This window comes from Lathyrus oleraceus, chromosome 4, assembly GCF_024323335.1.
Source record: "Lathyrus oleraceus cultivar Zhongwan6 chromosome 4, CAAS_Psat_ZW6_1.0, whole genome shotgun sequence".
NCBI lineage: Eukaryota > Viridiplantae > Streptophyta > Magnoliopsida > Fabales > Fabaceae > Lathyrus > Lathyrus oleraceus.
In genome coordinates, this window is record NC_066582.1 from 240,915,287 (window position 1) to 240,943,266 (window position 27,980).

General features: G+C 33.1%; 1 protein-coding gene across 1 annotated transcript; it reads right to left on the reverse strand.

The window, feature by feature from the left end:
• Window positions 1-19,290: 19,290 nt before the first annotated feature.
• On the reverse strand, window positions 19,291-27,554 carry LOC127074810 (kinesin-like protein KIN-14E). The gene is made up of 24 exons (XM_051016186.1): window positions 27,353-27,554; window positions 26,786-27,007; window positions 26,520-26,592; window positions 26,252-26,383; window positions 25,943-26,184; window positions 25,491-25,818; window positions 24,696-24,795; window positions 24,419-24,600; window positions 24,184-24,299; window positions 23,935-24,037; window positions 23,613-23,765; window positions 23,357-23,503; window positions 23,058-23,261; window positions 22,662-22,826; window positions 22,534-22,581; window positions 22,282-22,422; window positions 22,011-22,205; window positions 21,584-21,710; window positions 21,274-21,476; window positions 20,958-21,140; window positions 20,692-20,787; window positions 20,175-20,372; window positions 19,754-20,025; window positions 19,291-19,631 (listed from the first exon to the last, which is right to left on the reverse strand). The coding sequence occupies exons 2-24, from the start codon at window positions 26,941-26,943 to the stop codon at window positions 19,424-19,426; spliced, it is 3,774 nt and encodes a 1,257-aa protein (XP_050872143.1). The 5' UTR covers window positions 26,944-27,007; window positions 27,353-27,554; the 3' UTR covers window positions 19,291-19,423.
• Between the last annotated feature and the right edge of the window lie 426 nt (window positions 27,555-27,980).

The window sequence follows — 27,980 nt, forward strand, 5'->3', positions numbered from 1 at the left end:
CCCTTAAGGAAAAAAGGGTGCACACAAGTAGTGAGAAGATAAGGAATCGGTCTCGCAATCGAGATTTAGGTTCGGAAGCCGGTTACGCAAGGGGAAGGTATTAGCACCCCTCACGTCCATGGTACTCCATGGGAACCATTTGAGTTGTTTACATATGCGGGTATTTATCATGTTTATTATTTTATTTTCTAAATAGTGTACAAATATTGGACTCTGGGAGTTTTTATTTATTATGTTTGCCAAGGACTAGGGCCCTTGTGCCTACGTATCACTCATCGGGTGATGAGGAATCAGAGCTCCGTAGTTCGGAGTAGAAAATGTTTGTGTGTTGGTTTTTTACCTTTGAGAAAAGGGTTTTCTAGATGGGGGCCTAAGGCAAAAAAAAAAGTAAGGTTTGATGAGTTGTGTTGATTTCACCTTGAATAAGGGTTTATGCATAAGAGTTTGGATTAGATTGTACTAAAGTCAATGGGTGGAGGTCAATATTCTAAACAACAAGCCAAGCGTTTTGCATCCAAAATAATTAGAGTAAGGGTAGGAAAGCTCCATTCTTGCTCATTCTCCACCACTTAAGGCACATGGCTCACAATACTAATCGTAGTTTTTATGTATTTTGAATTTGATTATGAAAATGCCACTTGACATTGGATCAAGAGTTTGTTTATTTGATTATGAAATTGAGTAATGCAACAGGTATGCAAAGTAACCAACAAGAAAGTAAAGGGTCTCATTGTAATGTAGCCCAAGAGAAAGCCTTGTGTGTGCAAAAGTGACATAAGTTAAACAAAGGATAATGGTCTTACAAACATGTCCCCCTAGGGTGGTGCCATGATGCCATTCTTACAACCGGTATGCAAGTTACAGATGAAACCCAAAGTTAACAGAGTATACAAAGATAAGGAAAAAGCCTCCAAGCAAATATCCTAAATGAGATCTTCTAAGTCCAAGTTGATTAAGAGGAGTGAATATTTTTTGTCTAATCATTTTATCATGTTTTTGTTGTTTTTAATTGTATGATAACAATAAGGATAATATGATAGTGGTAAAAATGCATGATGAGTTTATACAGTGAGTATGATGATGATGAGTACTTGAATGTAAATTATAAAATAACAACATTATAGTAAATAACAATGATAATAACAATGGTTACTGATATTTAAAGTTAGTAAAGTTAAGTTAAGTTAGTATTATTTACAAGTTTAACACTTGAAGATTATCTATTCTTAAACCAAAAGATTCAAAATATCGCGCATCAGGGGATAACTTATCACTGGTGAAAAGTATTGAAGATGATCAAATGATCAACTTACAATAGGTTTGCAACAATGAAAGTTATGTAAACCCCAAGTCCATCTATCAATAGCTTGACATAAGGAAGACTATATCCACTCAAGGGTTAAAAGTTAATATTTTGATTAAGTGATTAAGTTAGACAAGTTATAAAGATCAATGTACAATATGAAAAAAATAGTAAGGGTTAGTGAACAATATAAACAAGTTAGCATAAAAATTAGTGGTTTAGTATAAGCAAAAGTAATAACATGAATTAGATGAAACCAACAAGTTAGTGTGTGCATAAACAAGGCTTCACCTACATGTCAAATGACCCAAGTTGGTTGATGTAGAGGCAACCTATCCATGCTTCAAAGTACCATGAATGAAAACTTGATCATTCATTAGTAGGTTTGAAACATGGAAGGTTCAAGCAACCTTAAACAATCCAATATCATGACAAACATATACTTCATTAGCCACTAGGTTTATGGCCTCATAAGTTAATGGAAAATTATTCAAATGACATGAAATAAGGCATAAATAAATATTAGAGACAAAAATATCAAGGGTCCATGTTGGAAATATTTTCAGAATAATAAAAATAAGTGGGGTAAAAATCAAAATGAAATTGGAAATAAATATGGTGGAAAACAAATAAAACAAAAGGAAAAATAAACAATATGGGATATAATGCACACGCTAGGGGTTGAACCCTTAACCTTGGGGTCATGGGGGATCCACCCCCTCTCCCAATGGGCCAAGTGCTTGCTTGTGATAAGGAAGCAGACTTAATAAATAAAATAATAAAAAATAATAATAAATAGGATGCGCGCGTAGAAGGACCAATTAAGACATGACAACATAATCATTTGAATTTGAAAACACGCATTCAACTTCATCTTCTTCCTCGTGACACCTCAAAATCAAAACCTTCAAACACACGTTTTTCATTTGATTTGATCCTGGATACATTGCATATTCCTAAAATCGAACTAACCTCCACACTCATGAGCCATTGATTGGCTCCGAGTGTGGAGTATTTTTCCAAAAACTCAGAAGAACAAATTGACCTAAATTTAAAATTAAATGATGAATAATGGTTAATAAAAACTCAAAGCATGGTGTTAATTATCAGTGAGTGATTTCGAGTGGAATGGTAACTTATTTGAGTGAAGGGGGTGAGTGGAGGTGCCTGATCGGAGTCGGTTTCAGAGTGGTGCTCCGATGACTTGGTGTAGCTCAGGTGAGGTGTTAGGAAGGTGAGTTAGAACTTGGGAAAGTTTGAGTGATGTTCAAGGATGGATTCTGGGTAGTTATTTGGAATTGAATTTCATTGAATCTCAAAAATCGAACTCTATTTTGGATGGTTCAACTCGGGTTTGCAGTTGTGTTTTTATTTGCTTATGAAGCTTGTAAAATGAATGGAACACCTTCCCCTATTTATAGGGAAGGTGATGAAATGGTTATGGGGGGAGAATGAAGTGATTTGATCATAAAAAGGTGATGGCCCAAAGCATGCTCAAGGTTGAAACTTGTTGGACAAGTGTGGCTATGTTCAGACTTGTTTTGCCCATCAACTCAGTCTGTTTTCATCCTATCATTAAAAAGGAAGGACCAAGGGGCTTGATTCAGAGCTCTGTTAGTTTTGTCTTGTTCCATTTTGGGAAATTTGCTACTTTTCACATTGCACAATGAGAATATGTAGGCATAAGGTTTCGAACCCTTGGCGAGCACAATCCTAATTATCCTTATGCCTTAGGGCATCATTCATATCTTTCACGAACCATCATCTACCTTCAATCTTTGAACCATTCACTCCAAGTGATATACTGTTATCTTTGAGCCAAATACAGTATATCTTTGAGCCCTATCTTGTGTCTGCTTGTGAACCAAGAGTTGTTTGTTCTGTGAAACCAAACACTTAACTCTCTTTTTTTCGGTCATACCATATAGTGGAACCACACTTTCGGCTAACCCACATATGGCTCACGCCAGTTTTACTATTGGGTTCATATTTCATCCCTTATTGGAGTTCAAATCACACAATCCTTTGGTTCAAACCATACTTGTGATCACAACTCTTTTCACCTCCCACCATTAGTTCTATGAACTACTGAGCTCTGAATTCCTTATTGCACTATAAGGATAGGCAGGCACGAGGGCCTTATTCCTCACCGAACTACTTTCATGTTCATTTTTTTAAAACAACATATTATGATATCAATACATTATATTTTAAAATTTTAGATTTAAAAAAATTCAAATATCAATACATTACAATTAAAGTCAATAAAATTAATCGTAAAAATACACATATTCTCTTGTTTTAGTGTTTAAAACATATATTTAATTTTTAAAAATGGTATAAATTCACTCTACCAATATTGATTTGGTGTAATAAACCTAGTCAGCTTAAGAAGGTTACTATGTGATCAGTCACCATTTATGCTAGACATTCCACTATTTAACCGTAAATAAGTCAGGTAAATTGTGTAAACTGAAGCATTTTTAGTTGGATATAAGCTCAATTCTATAATATTAAGTGTGTTGTTACTTATGAGTTTCTTGAGGATATTTTACACTTTTTGGTATGTTAGCAGGTAAAAAAAACTAGTTTGGAAGCTCAGGGAATCAAACGTCAGATGCAAAATTGAGCCCGAGCAAGAAAACGGAAGAAAAAATCATTTTTGGAGAACCTGCTGTCCATACGCGTATGGCCTTACATGATACGCGTATGGACCTTCCCAGTACGCGTAGCATACGCAAATGACCAGAGGGGTTGAAAATCAAGCAAAAAGATAAGCTTCTGGTGATACGCGTACCAGACTGGGCAATACGCGTACCAGACTGGGCAATACGCGTATCAGAGGTTGTCTTACGTGCAATACGCGTACCAGACTGGGCAATACGCGTATGAGACTGGGCAATACGCGTATCAAGCCCAGAATCAGGAAAAGCCCAACTGAATAGCTATTTAGAGGGGAGAAAACGATTTTTCAAGGGTTGGACGATTTGGAGAGAAAAGAGACGCGTTTTGAGAGTTGGAGACTCTACGATTATCAAAGGATTCATATGTTCAAGAGTTTTCCGATGATTGAAGATTGATTCCTCACAAAATTCTATAGTGACAACAATGTTAATCTTTGTTTTTATTTCGATTATGAGTAGCTAAACCCCCCATTGCTAGGGGGGTGACCCTGATTCTGAATGTGACAGATTTTATGTTTATGAGTGCATTGACTATTTCTTCTTTTCCATTGATTTGTTCTTATTACCGTTCTTTATACTTTATTCGTCGGACCAACGAATGATGATTAATATGAATAGTTTAAGCTGGACAGCGATTATTCATTGATCTGGATAAGAACTTTGGATAGTAAAAATAACCTAGGACTAGGGATTTTCTATCTGACCGGTAATTCTTGATATTTGAATGCTTGAGTATGAACTTAATTATTTATGGACATAGTGATTAGGTTACATAATCAAAGGTCTGTTCACTGAGGACTTAGGAATAGATACCCTTGAGGACCGGAATTAATTTGACAGGAATAATGTCTAAGCCTTCATAAATTATATCTGTTACAGGAAGTTTCATTCACCGAACCCTAGCAATCTTCTCTCATTTGTATCTCGTTCAACCTTTTTACTTGTTTTATTTATTTGCAATTGGTAGTATAATTACTCACAACACAAAAACCAAAGGCTTTTGTCTAATTGAAACAATCTATAAACTCTGTATCGTCAAGCAGTCCTTGAGATCGACAAACGGGGAATTTCCCTTTTATTACTACAGTGAGAAAAATAGTACACTTGCTATTTTCCCATCAAGTTTTTGGCGCCGTTGTCGGGGACTGCCAAAGATAATAGAGTTTATTAATTTATTTTCAATTAGAATTTTGTTGCTCTGCATCCAAAATTTTATTTACTGTTAATTTTATTTTCATTATTATTATAACTAACTTCTGTCTAATCTGTGTATGCGAGGTAAGGCCTCAGCTGATTTTCATTTTGACGCAGAACCAGAGAGAACATTGCGCGCAAAGCTCAGAGAAGCTAGAAGAAAGAAACTGGCACATTCTGACACCGACGAACAGGCCACACCTAGCACACCAGTCTCTTGTCACTCCGAAAAATCTGAGTCAGACACAGATTCACATCCAGACACTGTTAACATGGCTGCAGACCCACCTCCAGCGGAAAGACTTTTAGGTGACTATGGCCGAGAGAACAACCCAACAGTGCGGTTGACCATTGTTAACCAACCTGTTAATGTTGCTCACTTCCAGCTACATCCCTCAACTATCCGTCAGTTAGAAAGCAAGCCTTTTTCAGGAAAAATCAATGAGGATGCAAACAAGCATCTGCAGAGGTTTCTGACTATGACTACATCATTAAAAATTGATGGGCATTCTGAAGAGGCAAAGAGATTGGTCATGTTCCCATTCACGTTATCTGAGGACGCTGAGGAATGGTTCTATTCCCTACCCGCAGGAAGCATTACTACTTGGCAACAAATGGAAACAGCATTCTTGAACGAGTATTTTCCTGCTTCTGTGTATATCCGTAAGAGGTATGACATTGTGAATTTTAAACAGAAAGACGGAGAGACACTTGGAGATGCATACAAAAGATTCAAGAGATGTTTAGTTGCATGTCCTACACATAATCTGGATGAAACTGAACAAATGCAGAATTTTGTAAACGGGCTGAAGATGAGAACTAAGCAACTCATTGACACAGCTGCTGGTGGCTCATCTAATTTTTCAACAGCAACCGGTATCAAAAAGATCATCGAAGCTATTGCAGCGAATGAGCATTTGGAATTTTATGACCGTACTGTGAGTCAGCCAGAGGGTAAAATTGACTTGAAACTAGCAAATCAGGTAGTGAAAATGGAAGACCAGATTGCAGCTGAGGTTGAAAGAAGAATGAAAGCGATGAATTTAGATACCCAGACTGTTGCGCAAGTTCAACCGGTTCAGCCTATGATTTGTGAGATTTGTAGTGGACCACACTTTACCATGCATTGTGTTGCAACCGCAGAACAGGTGCAAGCTATAAATTACCTGAGGCAGAATAATCCCTACTCAAATACGTACAATCCAGGGTGGAAAAATCATCCTAATTTCTCTTGGAAAGATCAGCAAGGTAATATTCAGAACCAAGGACCTCCACAACAACCTTATCAGCAATAAATACCGAAGAAAGCGGATTGGGAGATTGCTATAGAGAAGATGGCAACTCAGAATATGCAATTTCAGGAGGAGACCAGGAATAATCAGAAGAGCACCAATGCATCCATTAAAAATATGGAGATTCAATTGGGTCAGATAGCACAACAGATAACAAATTTTCAAACACCTGGCGCATTACCTAGTGCAACGGTGACAAATCCGAGGGAGCGCCATAATGTGAGTGCGGTAACAACAAGAAGCGGAAGATATGTTGAAGATCGTAAGAAGAAGGATGAAGAAGAAGATCAGTTGCTTGAAGTGGACCTGGAAATCTTAGAAAACAAGACACCATCTGAGGAAGAAATTGTAATACCGCCGGTGGTACAAGAAAAGCTCCCTGAACCAAAACCCATCATTAAGCTTCCATTCCCATAAAGAAACAAAAAGAAGAAGCAAGATGAGAAAAATTTTCAGAAATTCATGGAGTTGTTCAGGAAATTAGAAATCAATATTCCATTCTTTGAGGCACTCGAGCAGATGCCTATCTATGCGAAATTCATGAAAGACATCATCTCCAAGAAGCGCACCACTGACACTGACCCTGTTATACTAACTAAAACTTGTAGTGCTATTTTGCAGGGTATGAAGATTCCAGTAAAGAAGCCAGATAGAGGTTCTGTGACCATCTCGTGTACCATTGGAGATAGGTCTTTTAAAAGGGCACTGATTGATTTGGGGGCTAGTGTTAGCCTTATGCCTTTGTCTATTTACAGGAAGCTAGGAATTGGAAATGTTCAAGATACCAGAATAACACTTCAATTTGTTGACCACTCAGTGAAGAGACCTTTTGGGGTAGTTGAGGATGTTCTGGTCAAAGTTGATAAATTTGTTTTTCCTGTTGATTTTGTAATTTTGGAAATGCCAGAAGATGAAGAGATACCTCTGATTCTGGGCAGACCTTTCTTAGAAACGGGGAGATGCAATATATATATGGAGGAAGGTACCATGACCCTAAAGGTGTATGATGAAGAGCTCAGAATTGATGTCCGAGATACTATGAAACATAAAGAGAATATGTGTACAAACCACTCCGTGGAAGTGATTGATCAAATTGTAACTAGCATAATTCAAAGAAAGTTTCCTGAATTACCGTTAGAAAGAGTTCTTAGTCTGTCGGTCAGAGAGATGGAGGAGAAGGATGAGGAAAAAGAAAAAGAAGTGTTTGCTATGCTGGATACACAAACCCCTTGGAGGAAATACAACCCACGCAGGTGGGAGGATCTGAGAGCTTCACCAGAATTAGAAGATGAAAAGGTACTGAAGAAACATAAAAGTGGTATTGGTGTTTTAAATGAGAAGAATGGCGACACCTTCAAGGTTAATGGTCAGAGGTTGAAACCATATGATCCCGGTGAAGGGGGACCAATTGAAACTGTTAAACTCATCTGAGTATGAGGTGTCCCGTCGAGCCATGCGACGTTAAACGAAGCGCTGCTTGGGAGGCAACCCAAGGGAGGTTTGAAATTTCTTTGTGTATTTTTCTTTTTGGTTTATTCAGTTTTTATTTTCTTTTGCTTGGATGTAATCACCTATTATGGGTTGGCTTAATCTAATGAATTTGATTTGGTTTACCTCCATTTTCCTGTTTATTTCGTTAGATACGTGACTATGTCTGGCTATTGGTTTTCTTGATCACTTACACCAAATACTTGGGCGTCCTCTCTTTCAGTCCCCTGACTGTAGATACTGTTGTTTATGATTGGACGCACTGGTTAAGATTAACATCAGAACCACGAGCATGAGCTTTGAACTCAGAGGTATGATAGAACAAGTCAGCTTAACCCGTCCTGGTGAGATCAGAAAAAGCCAAACACTTATCATCATATGAGAGATATCAGGTATGTCTTTATCAATCTTAGTTTGCGTATGTTCTTTTGTTATTATTAGCTGTACGACTACACACACTGAGGCATGTTTTTGTTTATCACCTAGAGCCTTTCTAGCCATCCCATTATTATTATTATCCATTGTTTTACCCTGTTGAGTCTGTTAATCATTTATTTTTGATATACCCGTTTTTTCTAAATCCATGACCTTGTACCTATCCTACCCTGTTCAGAGTATGTGAGGATTGATTTCATCTCTACGTTTCTATCTAAGTTTGGGGTTGTTGTTGGAATAGCAACCTTTAAGTTTGGGGTAGCTTTGCAGTACGTGAATAGTAAGTGAATGTCGTATAAAAAAAAAGAAAAAAGAAAAACAACAACAACATGAAAAGAAAGAAAGAGAAAAGCGAAAAACAATAAAAGAACCGCTTTTGAAAAATGCTACATTCACTATAGATAAAAGGAAAAGAGGATTGCAAAACCCTACAGGAATAATAGGAAAGAAACGTAGTGAGAGAATGATTTCATGTACTCTGAACCAAAAGACCCAAAAACCGTTGTTCCAATTTCATACCCCACCTAAACCAAAGCCTCGTTACAACCCAAAAAGACCTCAAAAAGTGTGTGTGATTGTACATGTTGATAGGATGAGAGAATTTATTCAAACTTCTGATTTGATATTGCATATTGTGATTTGAGAGTGATAACACTTTAACCCAGAGAGACTTGGTGAGAGTGTGATATAAGCTGACAGGTAAAGTCATATCTCTGAGGGAAAGAGTTTCTAGCTCGTTGGCTATGTGGAAGAATCAGAAAACCTGAAAAACATCAAGAGGTCCAGTGCGAAAGATTTCAGCAGTATTGTGGTAAGAACTGTTTTACAGTAAGTTTGGGGTGACATGATCTTTGATGGTAATAAAATGTTACTTGAGGACAAGCAACAAGCTAAGTTTGGGGTTGTGATCAGTCACCATTTATGCTAGACATTCCACTATTTAACCGTAAATAAGTCAGGTAAACTGTGTAAACTGAAGCATTTTTAGTTGGATATAAGCTCAATTCTATAATATTAAGTGTGTTGTTACTTATGAGTTTCTTGAGGATATTTTACACTTTTTGGTATGTTAGCAGGTAAAAAAAAACTAGTTTGGAAGCTCAGGGAATCAAACGTCAGATGCAAAATTGAGCCCGAGCAAGAAAACGGAAGAAAAAATCATTTTTGGAGAACCTGCTGTCCATACGCGTATGGCCTTACATGATACGCGTATGGACCTTCCCAGTACGCGTAGCATACGCAAATGACCAGAGGGGTTGAAAATCAAGCAAAAAGACAAGCTTCTGGTGATACGCGTACCAGACTGGGCAATACACGTACCAGACTGGGCAATACGCGTATCAGAGGCTGTCTTACGTGCAATACGCGTACCAGACTGGGCAATACGCGTATGAGACTGGGCAATACGCGTATCAAGCCCAGAATCAGGAAAAGCCCAACTGAATAGCTATTTAGAGGGGAGAAAACGATTTTTCAAGGGTTGGACGATTTGGAGAGAAAAGAGACGCGTTTTGAGAGCTGGAGACTCTACGATTATCAAAGGATTCATATGTTCAAGAGTTTTCCGATGATTGAAGATTGATTCCTCACGAAATTCTATAATGACAACAATGTTAATCTTTGTTTTTATTTCGATTATGAGTAGCTAAACCCCCCATTGCTAGGGGGGTGACCCTGATTCTGAATGTGACAGATTTTATGTTTATGAGTGCATTGACTATTTCTTCTTTTCCATTGATTTGTTCTTATTACCGTTCTTTATGCTTTATTCGTCGGACCAACGAATGATGATTAATATGAATAGTTTAAGCTGGACAGCGATTATTCATTGATCTGGATAAGAACTTTGGATAGTAAAAATAACCTAGGACTAGGGATTTTCTATCTGACCGGTAATTCTTGATATTTGAATGCTTGAGTATGAACTTAATTATTTATGGACATAGTGATTAGGTTACATAATCAAAGGTCTGTTCACTGAGGACTTAGGAATAGATACCCTTGAGGACCGGAATTAATTTGACAGGAATAATGTCTAAGCCTTCATAAATTATATCTGTTACAGGAAGTTTCATTCACCGAACCCTAGCAATCTTCTCTCATTTGTATCTCGTTCAACCTTTTTACTTGTTTTATTTATTTGCAATTGGTAGTATAATTACTCACAACACAAAAACCAAAGGCTTTTGTCTAATTGAAACAATCTATAAACTCTGTATCGTCAAGCAGTCCTTGAGATCGACAAACGGGGAATTTCCCTTTTATTACTACAGTGAGAAAAATAGTACACTTGCTATTTTCCCATCACTATGTTAAACAAATACAATAAGTAGCTAAGTAATATGTATATGTATATGTCATTTTAATTCAAAGACATGCATTTGGAGTGTTTTAACTCATCCAATAATGTTCAAAGCAAACTTAGTTCTTTATCCATGTATCCATCTAATAGGTTTCACGTTTCTAATAAAATTAGTTCTACGTTATTTTTACATTTTCTTTTGTTTTCATAACTTTAACCCATCTTTGTCTATATAAACTATCATTTTCTTTATTTCTTTTTTCATGTTCATTTTTTTAAAACAACATATTATGATATCAATACATTATATTTTATAATTTTAGATTTTAAAAAATTTAAAAATCAATACATTATAATTTAAGGCAATAAAATTAATCATAAAAATACACATATTCTTTCGTTTTAGTGTTTAAAACATATATTTAATTTTTAAAAATGGTATAAAAGAAGTAATTCACTCAACCAGTGTTGATTTGATGTAATAAACCTAGTCACCTTGAGAAGGCTACTATGTTAAAAAAAATACATTAAGTAGCTAAGTAATATGTATATGTATATGTATATGTATATGTGATTTTAATTCGAAGACAATTATTTAGAGTGTTTCAACCCATCCTATAATGTTCAAAACAAACTTAGTTCTTTACCATGTATCCATCTAATAGGTTTCACGATTCTAATAAAAGTAGTTCTATGTTACTTTTACATTTTCTCTTCTTTTCATAACTTTAACCTGTCTTTGTCTATATAAAGTGTCATTTTATTTAATTCTTTTTTCTTGCTCATTTTTTTAAAACAACATATTATGATATCAATACATTATATTTTATAATTTTAGATTTAAAAGAATTTAAACATCAATACATTATAATTTAAGTCAATAAAATTAATCATTAAAATACACATATTCTCTTGTTTTAGTGTTTAAAGGATATATTTAATTTTTAAAAATGGTATAAATAAATAATTCACTCTACCAACGTTGATTTTGTGTAATAAACCTAGTCACCTTTAGAAGGCTACTATATTAAACAAATACATTAAGTAGCTAAGTAATATATATATATATATATATATATATATATATATATATATATATATATATATATATATATATATATATGTCATTATAATTCAAAGACATACATTTGGAGTGTTTTAACAGATCCTATAATGTTCAAAGCAAACTTAGTTCTTTATCCATGTATCCATCTAATAGGTTTCACGTTTCTAATCAAAGTAGTTCAACGTTATGTTAAAATTTCCTTTTGTTTTCATAACTTTAACCCATCTTTGTCTATATAAACTGTCTTTTTCTTTATTTCTTTTTTCATGTTCATTTTTTTAAAACAACATATTATCATATCAATACATTATATTTTATAATTTTAAACTTTAAAAAATTTAAACATCAATACGTTATATTTTAAGTCAATAAAATTAATCATAAAAATACACATATTCTCTCGTTTTAGTGTTTAAATCATATATTTAATTTTTAAAAATGATATAAAAGAATTAATTCGCTCAACCAGTGTTGATTTGGTGTAATAAATCTAGTCACCTTGAGAAGGCTACTATGTTAAACAAATACATTAAGTAGCTAAGTAATATGTATATGTGTATGTCATTTTAATTCAAAGACAATCATTTGGAGTGTTTCGACTCATCCTATAAATGTTCAAAGAAAACTTAGTTCTTTACCCATGTATCAATCTAATAGGTTTCACATTTCTAATAAAACTAGTTCTACGTTATTTTCACAGTTTCTTTTCTTTTCATACCTTTAACTCATCTTTGTCTATATAAACTGTCATTTTCTTCATTTCTTTTTTCATGTTCATTTTTTTAAAACAACATATATATATATATATATAGAGAGAGAGAGAGAGAGAGATGTCATTTTAATTCAAAGACATGTATTTGGACTGTTTCCACCCATCCTATAATGTTCGGAGCAAATTTAGTTCTTTACCCATGTATTCATCTAATATGTTTCACGTTTCTAATAAAAGTAGTTCTACGTTATTTTTACATTTTCTTTTGTTTTCATAACTTTAACCCATCTTTGTCTATATAAACTATCATTTTCTGTATTTCTTTTTTCAGGTTTATTTTTTAAAAAAACATATTATGATATCAATACATTTTATATTATAATTTAAAATTTAAAATAATTTAAACATCAATAAATTATAATTTAAGTCAATAAAATTAATTATAAAAATACACATATTCTTACGTTTTAGTGTTTAAAACGTATATTTAATTTTTAAAAATGGTATAAAAGAAGTAATTCACTCAACCAGTCTTGATTTGGTGTAATAAACCTAGTCACCTTGAGAAGGCTACTATGTTAAAAAAATACATTAAGTAACTAAATAATATGTATATGTATATGTCATTTTAATTCTAAGACAATTATATGGAATTTTTCAACCCATGCTATAATGTTCAAAGAAAACTTAGTTCTTTATCCATGTATCCATCTACTAGGTTTAACCCATCTTTGTCTTTACACATGTATCCATCTAATATGTTTCACATTTCTTATAAAAGTAGTTCTACGTTATAATACTAGATTTAAAAGAATTTAAATATCAATATATTATTATTTAAGTCAAAAAAATTTATCATAGAAATACACATATTCTCTTGTTTTAGTGTTTAAAAGATATATTTAATTTTTAAAAATGATATAAAATAAGTAATTCACTCTACCAATGTCGATTTGGTATAATAAACCTAGTTACCTTAAGAAGGTTACTATGTTAAACAAATATAATAAGTAGTTAAGTAATATGTATATGTATATGTCATTTTAATTCAATGACATGCATTGGGAGTATTTTAACAAATCCTATAATGTATATGTGATTTTAGTGTTTAAAACATATATTTATATTTTTAAGTATGATATAAAATAAGTAATTCACCCTACCAACATTAATTTAGTGTAATAAACCTAGTCACCTTGAGAAGGCTACTATGTTAATAAAATATATTAAGTAGCTAAGTAATATGTATATGTATATGACATTTTAATTCAAAGATAATTATTTGGAGTGTTTCAACCCATCCTATAATGTTCAAAGAAAACTTATTTCTTTACCTATGTATCTATCTAATAGGTTTCACATTTTTAATAAAAGTAGTTTTACGTTATTTTTACATTTTCTTTTTTTTTCATAACTTTAACCCGTCTTTGTCTATATAAACTGTCATTTTCTTTATTTCTTTTCTTATGTTCATTTTTTTAAAACAACATATTATGATATCAATACATTATATTTTATAATTTTAGATTTAAAAGAATTTAAGCATCAAAACATTATAATTTAAGTCAATAAAATTAATCATTAAAATACACATATTCTCTTGTTTTAGTGTTTAAAAGATACATTTAATTTTTAAAAATGATATAAAATAAGTAATTCACTCAACCAATGTTGATTTGGTGTAATAAACTTAGTCACCTTAAAAAGGCTACTGTGTTAAACAAATACATTAAGTAGCTAAGAAATATGTATATGTATAAGTCATTTTAATTCAAAGAAATGTATTTGGAGTGTTTTAACTGATCCTATAATGTTCAAAGTAAACTTAGTTCTTTATTCATGTATCTATCTAATAGATTTAACGTTTCTAATAAAAGTAGTTCTACATTATTTTTACATTTTCTTTTGTCTTCATAACTTTAACCCATCTTTGTCTATATAAGCTATCATTTTCTTTATTTCTTTTTTCATGTTCATTTTTTTAAAACAACATGTTATGATATCAATACATTATATTTTATAATTTTAGATTTTAAAAAATTTAAACATCAATACATTAAAATTTAAGTCAATAAAATTAATCATAAAAGTACACATATTCTCTTGTTTTATTTTATTGTTTAAAACATATATTTAATTTTTAAAAATGGTATAAAAGAAGTAACTCACTTAACCAATGTTGATTTGGTGTAATAAACCTAGTCACCTTGAGAAGGCTACTATGTTAAACAAATATATTAGGTAGCTAAGTAATATGTATATGTGTATGTCATTTTAATTTGAAGATAATTATTTGGAGTGCTTCAACCCATCCTATAATGTTCAAAGAAAACTTAGTTCTTTACCCTGTATCCATCTAATAGGTTTCACAGTGCTAATAAAAGTAGTTCTACGTTATTTTTACAGTTTGTTTTCGTTTCATAACTTTAACCCATCATTGTCTATATAAACTGTCATTTTCTTAATTTCTTTTACATGTTCATTTTTTTAAAACAACATATTATGATATATATACATTATATTTTATAATTTTAGATTTAAAAGAATTTAAACATCAATACATTATAATTTATGTCAATAGAACTAATCATAAAAATACACATATTCTCTTTTTTTTAGTGTTTAAAACATATATTTAATTTTTAAAAATGATATAAAAGAAGTAATTCACTCTACCAACGTTAATTAGGTTTAATAATCCTAGTAATCTTGAGAAGGCTACTATGTTAAAAAAATATATTAAGTAGCTAACTAATATGTATATTGTATGTGTCATTTTAATTCAAAGACAATACTTTGGAGTGTTTCAACCCATCCTATAATATTCAAAGCAAACTTAATTCTTTAGTCATGTATCCATCTAATAGGTTTCATGATTCTAATAAAAGTAGTTCTACGTTATATTTACATTTCATTTATTTTCATAACTATAACTCATCTTTATACACTGATCCAGATTATGTTGTCATGACTAATTTTGGGACTTACTAACAACCCAAAACAGTTTCAAAATAACATTTTTATTCAAAAAATAATAATTTTTTAAAGGGTTACAATTGATTTTTATTGTTTTTTTAATTCACACTATTACTAATATGAATAATTTCCTTTCCTCTAGCTTTTATTATTAAAAGATAAAATAATATAGTCTCTCCGTCCCAAAATAAATATTGTATTTTAACAAATTATTTGTTTCTAAATAGTGTCAGTTTTTAATTTTCAATGCAATATTTTCATTTTTTTTTCTTTCAATTGTGTCTTTCGATTAATATTACTTATATCACCTTCAATTTATTATTCTCTCACTTAACTTTTATGATCATTAAAATACACCAAAAATTAACAAAAAATAGTATGATAAAATTATTATTATCTCTCTTTCATTTATCACATTTTTTTAATTTGGATGAAATTCTCAAATGCGACACTTAATGGAGTATTTTAAACCAATAAAGTTTAGACTCTCACATTTGGCATTTAATACATCTAGAATGGTTATTTTCGGGTGAAGAAAACTTATAAGCCAAAAAAAATCAATTTAACACATTTTTAGATACTTGAGGTGAAAAAGAATTACTTTCAAGAACAAATAACGAGGCAAATTTTTTTTGATTAAACTTCCACACCATTATTCATGCGTTACTTAATGGAGAAATGGTGTGCATTTCTTTGTTTTTAATCATCTCTAAAGAGGTTTTAATTTGTCATCCCATACTTGTACGTGACACTTCTCCTAATTTCAATGAATAAATCATACTAACTTTGCAATTTTTCACTTTTTTTCAAAATTTTAAACCCACACGCACGAATTACGAATTGTCTGGAACACAAATTTTATTTGTTCTACCGAAAATTTTAAAATCAATATATTTTTTTACCGTAAATTATCAAATTTGCGTGATTTTGTACCGTGAATTTTAGAATTTCTAATTTTTCTAAAACCTTGTCCCCAAAAATTTCACAATTTAGGATACAATTGATCTGCATTTCCCCATAAATTTCAGAATTTCCGGTAGTTATAAAATATTTGTTTTTTCACATAAATGTCACAATTTCTGGAGAAATTAGGGAAATTTTTAAATTTTCGGAATTAATCTTACTTTTACCCGTTTATTTCAGTGAAATACAGGGGCAAAGACGACACTATTGCAGACAGAGCGACAAATAGAGCGATAGACCAGGCTAGGGCTACTGAGGTCGAGTCTTCCTAGATACGGGTTGGACGAATGGTTCACATCGGTTCACACCAGAAATGGTTGGCTGAGCAAGAACAGTTTCGCGCACCCCATGGCACCCGACGCTGAGCGGTGAGATCAGTCGGACATGTGCTAGTTCTGGATGTTCATGACCCAGCGGTCGAGACAGATGCGACACATGTTGTTACTGAGATTTCTAATAAGGTGGTTGATGATGAGATTGCATATGAGGTGGTCTAGCCATATGCCCCTGTTGCAGATGACGTGGTCCAGCCATATGTTGTTGTTGCTGATGAGGTGACTGACACAGATCCGGTCACATCTGCTACTGCTAACACAGAGGTTACGACTCCGTCGACATAGTCGTCTGTGTACACTGATGGAGTGCTCCCGGGAAGATTCATTGAACGGTCGGTGCTTACAGAGTATATTGACCATGTGGCATACCGATTATGGAAAGAGAGTTATATATATTTTATGTTTAACCTTAATTTATTTAATATTGTTCCATGAAAGCTAACTGCTATTTTTTTAAAATTTGTTTGTCACAGGACCTTTCTCACATTGAAAGTAATAACGCACGGATCGAAGCTAAAGAACTTCACCAAGACTCTAATGCCTGATCAGGTCAGGTGTATTGTATAGGATTTTGAGTTCCTCGCATTTGTCGACTGCTCACTTACTTTGCTTAGCGCTTCACTTCTTACTGTTTTTGTTGAGTGATGGCAAAAGGAGTCGTCTTCCTTTCATCTGTCGTTTGAGGAGATGACTATCACTCTGGATGTTGTCTCCTAATTGTCCCATCTCCTCATCGTCGACAAATTCTGCACGGCTCCTGTTATTAGCTTGTCGCTTGCATGTTTGACAAATTCTTATTTAATTGTTACGAATAACATTTCTTAATTATTATTTGTTGTGTATGTGTTTTGATATTAGTGTCGAATATACAAGCATTTTTCCACCATTTGTGATATGAGGGTGCAGCATTTCCCTATGGGGGCTCACAGGCGAGGAGATTGAGGGTCAGACAGGCACATCTCGGTGGCATTGCGAGTACATGAGAAGGCTTGATGCGCTGACTGTAGATGATGTTATCTGGACACAATACATTGATGATAGAGTCCACCGCGAGTTTGATGACTCTTCTTTATATTCAGGTTATATGCGGTGTGAGACCTTGGTCGCTAGACACTTGCCTGAGAGGTGTCTGCGACAGAATGGTTATGTTCAGAGTATTCTATGACCAGTTCCGGATATCCCATTTGTGGGCATTGACTGGTGGTTTCATAGTAACTTCATCAGCTCTGGTCGTGTCATTAGAGATTACGCAGTTAGGGTTCAGTGTGTCTCAAAGTGCGAGAAAGGTTACTTGGAGTGGTACCTCATTGTATCATACCCTCACATCATGCCACATGTTGAGCATACAGATGATGTTTGAGCTTTTAATGTTGGGGTACCTGTCAATGACGTGTTGTCTTCGCCACAACCTCCAGCTGATGTCGATGACCATCGGCGCCTCCGGATGATTGCAGTTATTATGGGTAACCTCATGGGTTTGGTAAATCCTGATGGTGAGGTTTTTACTGGTTTATCTTGTGTTGCACACATAGCCTGTGAGGATCTATTTAGACATTATTGTTATTTATATGTATTATTTGTATATTGCATGTAACATTATTCAACACCTATTTAGATAATGTTTTGGATCTTCCATTGATGCAAGATGAACATAATTTAACATTTGACAAAGGATTACATAAATTAAACATAAATTAAGAAAACGGTAATAAGTAAAAAAAAAAACCTACACACTACCAGATGATTATGAATGTTTCATCATCTTAATTATGTCATCGACAAATCTTAAAATCTTCGCATCTAACTTGATCGGCCCCTTTGTTAACCTACGGCAAAATGATCTCCCCATATCCTTCACATCTTTATCGGTCTTCAACTCAATAAGGTTATATTTTACCCTTCCATCAGTATCAATTCAATCTTCACGAAACTAGATCTTTCTCATTTTTCTATTATTGATAACAGACAACAGTTCATTCAATTTGGATGTCAAGGCGACGAGATATGTTGTGTCATCTGGAAGCCAAAACACTAGGGAATGTGAAACTCTATTGAAGTACACTTTGGTCTTAATCAAAATTTAGGAAGAGATATTTTGAAATATTTTTATAAAACAAAGTGTGACCCCTATTAAAACATATGTGCTATGGACCACACAAAATTGTCGGTGCAATCGTAGTCGTTCAAAACTGTCAACAAAATCATGAGCATTTAAAATTTTAAATAAATTAAACTATCAAAAATTTCACCTTAATTGAAATTTCCAATATAATATAATATTTTTAATATTTCCGATAAATTTTACAAATACGCAGAAATTTAACGATATCTTAAAATTTTTAAATACACTACTGAAAATTTAGTTTGTACTAAAAATGTTGATTTGTCTATAAAAAAAATTGTACGAAAATGTGTTTCAAATTTTTGTCAAAGAAGGTTATGGAATTATGAAACTACGAGAAGTGACACAAATACAAGAGTGAGGGTGGCAAGTTGCAACCTCTATCATTTTGAAGATAGGAAACAATTTAGATAGAACATGAGTAAAAAGGATTAATACTATATACAAAATTCAACTATACATCTTTGATCTCTCCAAAACAAAATTACAATATATTCAGTCCCATTTAGAAAAGAAATTTGTGCACATTGGTGCCTATTTATATGCTGCTATTAACCTAGACTAGATCTAGAGCTACCGTGACTATCTGGTCTCTCTTTAGGTAATCTTTCTTCTTGAATTTCTTCTAAATCTTCATTTTCAGCCGCTCTACCGGCTTGTTGTTTCCAATACGCAACCAACTTCTTTAATCGCGCTATTTCTTTTGAACTCACATTTTTGCTAGGATCATTCACAATTGCTCTCACCCGCGACGCGTACCTAAATAAAAGTTCATTGAAATGTTGTTAGAACATGAAAATAGAAAACGTTTTCTTGAATCAGACGCTAAACGTTTTTGAAGTTCAAAAATAACAAGAAAATAAACATGAGAAATAACATACATGAGAGAGTTATGAGTCTCATCTAAGCTTGATTCTATTGGAGAAACATTGACAAACATGAGAGTTTTTGCATTACCACCAAGTGAATCACTCATCAACATAGTTAACTTGTGATTCCTGTAAGGTGTGTGTTGACCACCAGAAGACAGAGCACTTATCACATCTCCTAGTGCTGATAATGATTTGTTGATACTTTGTGCTTCCTTCAGTTGACTACCCATAGAACCTGACTTTTTCACTCTTTCTGAACCAGCGAGATCAACAAAACTCAGCTGCAAGTTAAATCCAACAGAAAATAAGTTAACAATCGCAATAGTAGCTCTAGAAACAAATAATGTTTCATTTTGTTACTAAACCATGAAGAAATATTTTAATTGTCAGTTTCTTTACATATATTTAAAAAGTTGCAAATATTGAATACCTTTCCCCTTGCAACAGATTGACTTTGAAGGTTTGTACTTTCAATTACTATTGAAAGAATGAGATGAGACCTCGAACTTTCTGCATTCATTTGTGTTCCTGATATATGTCGTCGTTCGGATCCCTTATGTATTATATTATTCAATTCTTCAGTTGTAGAAATTGACACAACTGTCACGTTTTCCACAACAACCATGCCCTGACATCAAACAAATAAAAACAAGACTAATATGACAAAGAGAGCAACATGTGATGTGAGAAATTTCCAAGTCCATAATTATTGACAGTTTTTAGAGGTTCTAAAACTTTCAAATATTTCCACAAGGTTGCTAAAGCATCCCACTTCAACAACATATAGAAAAGATGGTTAAGTAGCATGCGAAAAAATGTTAAACTAATCAAATTTAAGCATTTAATTGAACAGTTTTAAATCCTTCTTAACCAATTGCAAGTGATTTGAATTAAGTAACAGAAATTTTACAAATTGAAAGTCGCAACCACAACATAGGGATCATTACCGTCGAATCCTTCTTGATATCCAGTCTTGAATGCTTTGCATTCTTAGGTAAGAGAAGATCTAAAAGTGTATCTTGATATAATTCCACCATGTATGCCTGCATTGTTAACACGAAAAATCAACATAGGACAACATGGAATACAATAATGCATTCAAATTAAATTCTTTAATCATATAACAATTGAACTTTTATATATACAAGTAACAACAGTTTTCAACCTGAAAAGAGAAATGGAATTTTATTCATCTTCATTTTAGAAATTTTACCTTCAACGAAAATGAATACTTGTTACCATCTCTCCTTAAAATTCTAAAAAGTTCGGCAATTGCACGAGGTGTAAGCCCGGGGTTGTCTTCCGATCCATAGATTGTAAATGTCTTTCCAGAGCCAGTTTGTCCGTAAGCAAATATGCACACATTAAAACCATCTACAGCAGATTGCACCAAATACTGTAGTACAAATCGTAAAGGAATTAGTTGAGTTTAAGGAAAGGTTATATATCATGTATGTTATATATCATATATGTTCCCATAAACAAGGTATAACTATGAACTATAAGTTTTTATTGATGGTAAGACTTGCCCTTGTATCCTCAAATACGGTTTCTTGAGTTGCATCACCACCAAAAACACGATCATACATGTACTGCTTTGGCTTATCGTCTTTCCAAAGAAACTCAACAGTAAACTCATCTATTGCAGTAACAGCTTCTCTTTCTTCTTCAGCAACCTCTTTTTCACTAAGAGGTCTTAGCCGGCAATAAACTCTGATCTTGCCTTTCATATCTGAAATAAATCCGAGTTCAAAGGTTAAATATACATATCAAACAAGTAAGTATATCAACATAGTCAAATAAACTTGGTTCCAAATATAGTTAGTTCTTGTCACCTACCTTCTATAACATTAAAATAACGCTTTCTTAAAACTTGTTCTTCCTTGTAAAGAGTTTCCATCTCAGCTAGTTGAGCCCCCTGCATCTTCAATATGGCAGCTGTTTGTTCATTCTTTCTATCAATATCCTGAACCAACAAACAAAATGTGTATTCGTAATTTCAGATCTGAATTATCCAAGAACTATTGACTTGATAAATCACAAATTACGGGATCTAAATACAAACTATTATGCAGTAATCCTTAAAAATTTTGCTTTGGAGCTTAATTCAACCACACAAAACCGGTCTGTACGATGAGGGATGGCCCTCACTAATAAAAGACATTTTCAGACCATATCCCAACCAATGTGGGGCTCTCAACAATAATGAGAAAATAATGTTATTTACAATATTATGCAATTATAAAATTGAAATAAGAGTGCAAACCTCTTTCATTTCTCGTAATTCTTCAAGTTCCTTGAGATTATTCTGCAGTGCGGTCAACTCAGAGTCCTTGACTGAAATAACAGACTTAGCCGCCATTAGTTCTTGTCTATACCCTTCTAGCTTTCTTTCAAGGTCATACACTTCAGACTTCACAGCTTTGCGTTCTTGCTCAAGTTTCCGTTGAAGAGAATTACTCTGCATTACAAAAACAATCACCATCTTAATCTCATGTTTTATAACTTTGAATAATGTTTTTTTTATCTTCTGTTACCTCTTCAGCATTCCTCTTCTCAAGCACATATAGTCTCTGTTCTAAAATCTTTTTTTCACTTGTCAAGGTTTCAATAGTTTCTTCAGCTGAATGCAACTCATCTTTACAATGTTTTAGCTCATATTTAAGCTTTTGTAGCACCTATTGATACCATCAAAGTCCATAGTCAATACATCAAAAGTAAAACTGAAAATTTAATTAAAAAATATTATAGTGTATGCATGAATAATTGTTTCATAGAGTATATCTTACTTGGTTATTTGTTTCAACAAGATCCTTTTTGGAATCGTTCTCTATAACCTGGTAGATTGCATATTTATTAAGACAAACCAGAAACTGAAACATAAAATAAGAATAATTTCATGAAGTCAAGACTTTACCTGCAACGCCTGATCTTTCCTACTACATAATAACCTAAGCCTTTCACAGTCACTTGTAACTGCCTCAAGATTTTGCTTATTAGCTTTTAAGGATTCCTTCAAACCATCTACTTGTTCTTGCCATTTTTCTTCCTGTTCTTCCTTCTCACGCAATTCTTTATGCAACTATTCAAGATAAATTAAAATTATAACTAATCGACTGAAAAGCGTGCATTAGACATCACGATCCTATACAACTAGTACCACAACTAGTACCAAAATTTAACTTTGACAAGCCAAAGTGAGTGAAGGCAAAAAAATCTTATCATGCAACAAAGCATAACATACTTAATGGTTCAGTTTGGTGATGCAAAATTGCATAACATGCGATATTATACATTAGAAGTTTAGACTTACTTGATCAACATTTCTTTGAGATTCTTCAGCAAGTTTAGATAAATCTTGAATGCGCTTCTCATATGACTCTGAACTAGGAGGCTTTGAATTATTAGAAACATCTCCATTTAAAGAACTACCGCCACTAGAAGATCGTGTTTTCGAATAGCGGCGCAACATTACATCATTTATATGTGTCTGAAGGGCTACGCAAATTTCTTCCCCCTACAACAATGTGTCGCGATGTCAGTGATGTAAAACATTTTTAAGTAAGTTAAGAGAGCATGTTTGGTGTTAAGTAATGAAGCTGATATGTATACCTGCTTGGTTTCAAACTGGAATATGTGAAGAACACCGGCTACTCGCATTTTGAAAAAGACTGCGGTATTGCTGCTACCAAATTGCATTATGTCTCTCAACTCAGCTGAGTGCAAATATTCCTTAGGAACTGGACGAAAAAAATGAATCTATAGAGAATTGGTTAAGAAAAAGCACACAATTAAAAACATGATTCACTTTTTAATCTTAAATAATAATATAATAACTTGACCAGTTTATTTTTCTGTAGAATCATACCCCTCTTTTATTAATTCCAATTATTATCCGTCCAGGCAAGAGTCCAATAGGATCATCAATCTTGCGAACATTGAAGAAAACAGAATTTCCATAAGGAAGGGCTCTCAATATACGCAGAAATTGTTGTCTTGCATCATCTTTTGTCAGATGCTCCTATATGAGAAGTGGGAAAAAAACTTGTATCAAAGATTATAAAAGGAGAGAAATTCACAAGTACACACTCATCAATTATAAACTCTAAATATCATCAATAGAAGCATATATCAGCTTTTCAATTTAAAACAAGCATACAAGTGAAATCAACAACTCAGCTTTACCATACCAATGAATGATATCGAGAGAGAATATCAAACTCCCATTCACGTCTTGCTCGAGTCATTGAAATTTGTCTAGGAAGAAATCGCTCCAAAAGTGAATTCCAGTTACTGAGAATCACAAAAAATATTGATTGAAGTCACAATTGCAAGGGTACAAGAAATAGAATTAGACAAGGCACGAGGACAAAATTTAAACGGCGCTGAACATTGTTACATGGTATTTACGTGCAAAATGGACATTGCAAATCACTTACGTGCATGATTCAGGTGTGGTAACAGATCCAATCTCAGCCAAGATTTGTAATGCAGAAAGCTGAGCGGCATCATCCTTTCCAACAGGATAATTACCCAAAATATAATCATGCTGCAACTGTAAAACAACACATTCAACATCAATAAATCTATGAGCTTGAAGGTAAGTGCAGCTTCATAGATAAACTAAATATCCTTTCAATCATGTTTAGTTTAAAATATACTGAAAAGGCATACTTGTACATAGGACAACTGCACAAACATTGGATCTGTCACAGCTTCATCGGACTCACGAAATAGCCTTTTCTTGAATATCAGTTTACAGTGCAAGATATCTCCCTTATTTCGATCTTTTGCTGCTTTAAATTGTGCCAGTAGATCCCCAATATATTTGTTATCATCTAATCCAATGTACTCCTCTGAGAAACAATAAAAGAATCCATTATTATACTAATATATTAAAGCTAGGCTATAGTATAAGTATAACAGCCATAAGAAAAGGAAAACGGCATACCATTCCCAGGATCAGGTGATTTGGAAGTTGTAACAACTTTACGACATTCAAACAGACTAAAGCTAGAGTATGTAGACAGTTTAATGAGCCCTGCGAGTTCCTGGAGTAAACATGTTGAGTAAGCAATAAAAGATAAAAATAAAAGTGCAAGAAACAAGAAATTAGAGTATCGAGAACTATAAATTGAAGCACACAAACTAGCATTATTTTAAGACATGATCTTAGTTTCCTTCTTCGGATGAGATGACAAGGTAAGAAAGCATCTTAACACCTAACCAATACAGGAGCCAATTCTCACAGCAGACACAGACAATAACAATGTCTGGTCGGTGACTTTCAAAGTTTAGACAGTGGTTAACTATACTGAAAAGCTTTAGGGCCAAACTGAATTTTGTCTAAATGATTTCTCACATATTTGTAATGAATTGTACAAATAGATATGCAGGATAAAATAGTATCGAAATCCCTGAATTTAAATATCTATGGCGACTAGGAAAGTCTAATAAATTAATAATGATGACAATACCCTTTTTATAGCTCAATCTTATTCAAGTTCTAGACTTAAAATGACTAGAAACCTTATTCCAAAGAAGGTATGAACTATGAAACTCGATGCTTATCAATTACCTACATTAGAATGAGTACATTTGTCTCTAACCTCTCGTAATTATTTTAATTGAAGTCATTCATAGTCTCTAATCTATTTCACATATCCCCGTAATATTTTTAATATATTTACATCAGTTAGAAATACATGCAATTCCAAAATAGTAGCATATAAGGGCTTCAAAGAACCTCAACAGCGTCGGCAACTGTTGTTGACATGTCATACGTAATTTCTTCAAATGTTTCATCTAAGAAGAACACTACATTTGTGAGTTTTATCCCAGTCAACAAAGCTTCAATCTCTTCTCGCCCAGGAATTATATGTCTAGAACCAGCCTTAACAGAACGCTTCAAAGCATTCAACGAATTTAATGCCAGGGTTTGAATCTCGGAATCAGTAGCTACACCATGTGCTATGTTATGAACGTATTCTGACAGATAAACTGCAATATCTTTACTAGGCGACATGGAGGATGCGCATACGTACATAAGCTCCCATGACTTGATCAAGTATTGCCTATTTTTAAGACAAGACATACATTAGTCACCAGTACAACAACAACATTGGATAAAGAGTCGAGGACAAAAGACCAAGAAAAAACGAAAAATACCACTCAATACTAAATCTGAAAGTTATATACCTATCAGGGTTATTTCTTGTTTGTTTTGATATCTGAATAAAAAGCTCATCTCGGAGTTCTGATCGTTTCAAACTTTGCTTGTATAGTTTCTCAACAAGCTCAACTTGTTCATCCAAGCTTAATGGAGTTGCATTATCAGATGAATCAACAACTCCAGTATACTTCAAAATTATCTGGAATAATTTTGTCGCACGACTTACTAAATCACCATTAATCTTAAGCAATGCCGTTGGTATTGGATCCTACATGAATCAGTTTGTTAGCTCTTCATAGGTTAAAAAGAATTCTAGGTATTTTATTTGCTTTTACCTTTTGAAAAGACAGCATGTCCTCAAATGTAAATTTCTCACGAGCTTGGGGATCTGAAGATCTTTTAGAAAAAAATCCACGTTTCCCAGCAGATTGAATTTGTTTATGCATCAGTTTTAAAAATCCATCCACCTATCACAATCAACATTAACAGAATCATGATGATATCAAATGCAAATGCACATAAAGAAAAGAACTAAAAATCCATCATTGAGACACATGATTGACTATGAAAAAAACATATTACTAAAAATATAAACTTTTTCACCTGAAATTTGTCAATCAAGGGTATAGCTCCAGCGAGTTCTGCTGGAACAGCCATTGACAGAGTTGATGGAGTTCTGCAAAAAGAAACCAAATACAAGTTACAATGTGCAAGAAAGGAAATGCAATAGGATTCTGAATTCCATTATTCAAAAATACACTTAGTATACAAGATTTTACTCGATTTTCAATCACTAAATTATGTGTCGTCACTTTCGAATTTCCAATACATCCCTAACTCAAAAAATGATATGATACTCTAGTACTCACGATGGTGCTAAATTTGAGCTATCAGTATCAGAATCATCAGCAATGTTAACAGCAGTGTAGTTGTTCACAAGAGTATTCTCATTGCCGTTGCTAGAACTAAAGGAAGATCTGCTTGACCGGGAACTTTGAGCCATGGACGGTGGCATATCAATGATCATTTTAGTCTCTGATTATTCAAACATCACATGTTTTGCATTGCTTTATCCTTCAACTTCTTCCACACTGCATAACAAAAATCCAAAAACCATTAAAAAACTAAATAAACAACCGGTTTGTTCTGTTATTTACCAGATTCCTGAGCGACTGAAACTCATTAATCAATTGACTTTAACCACTGTATAACTATATAAATTAGTAGAGTTGTATTAAAAACCCTTATGTAACTAACTAAGAACCGAATTCAACAAGAGAACTATATAGCTAGTGTAACTGAATTGTAAACTGAAAATTCCTCTTAAACCCTAGGGCACGAACGTCACCAACAGAATCATCAAAACCAGAAGAAAATGGAAAATAAACAAAGAGTTAAGAAATGAAAAACGATGGAGATGGAAATGGAAATCAAACCTTTGAGAACGTAGTGGAAGAGGCGAGTTGAAGCAACAATGGTGTGTGAGAAAGAGAGATCTGAGAGAAAGAAAGGTAAAAAAAATGAAGGGAGTGATGAGAGTCCAAATTTGGATAGAGTGAGAGAAACGAGGAAGGAAAGAGCTAAATGCAGAATTGAGTGAGAGAAAGACAGAAAGGCACATGTGGGTTTTAAATTAGTACAACAATCCAAACAACCCTTTAGTTTCAAACTATATCAACTTTTGACTGCATATTAGAATAACGGAAATAAAGATAAGAAGGACTTGTAATGATTTTTATTTAAAAAATTAAAATGAAATATTAAAATAAATTAAGGGATTTATTGATTAATTATGTTTTTATTTATTTAAAAAAGAGATTAATTATTATACACTGTCAGTGTAAAAAGTTTTACACCGTTGGTTCATCATCATCACCCGTTTGTATTATTTTATAGATTTTTAAAATAAAAGTCAAATTTTTTTTAATATCCAATGTCTATAATTAATTAATGGTGTTACATTATCAATGTATTTCAATTAATCTCTTTATAATAAAAAAATTATTATTAAACAGATCATATAAATTTATAAATTAAAATTTATAAACGCAAAAATGTAACTTA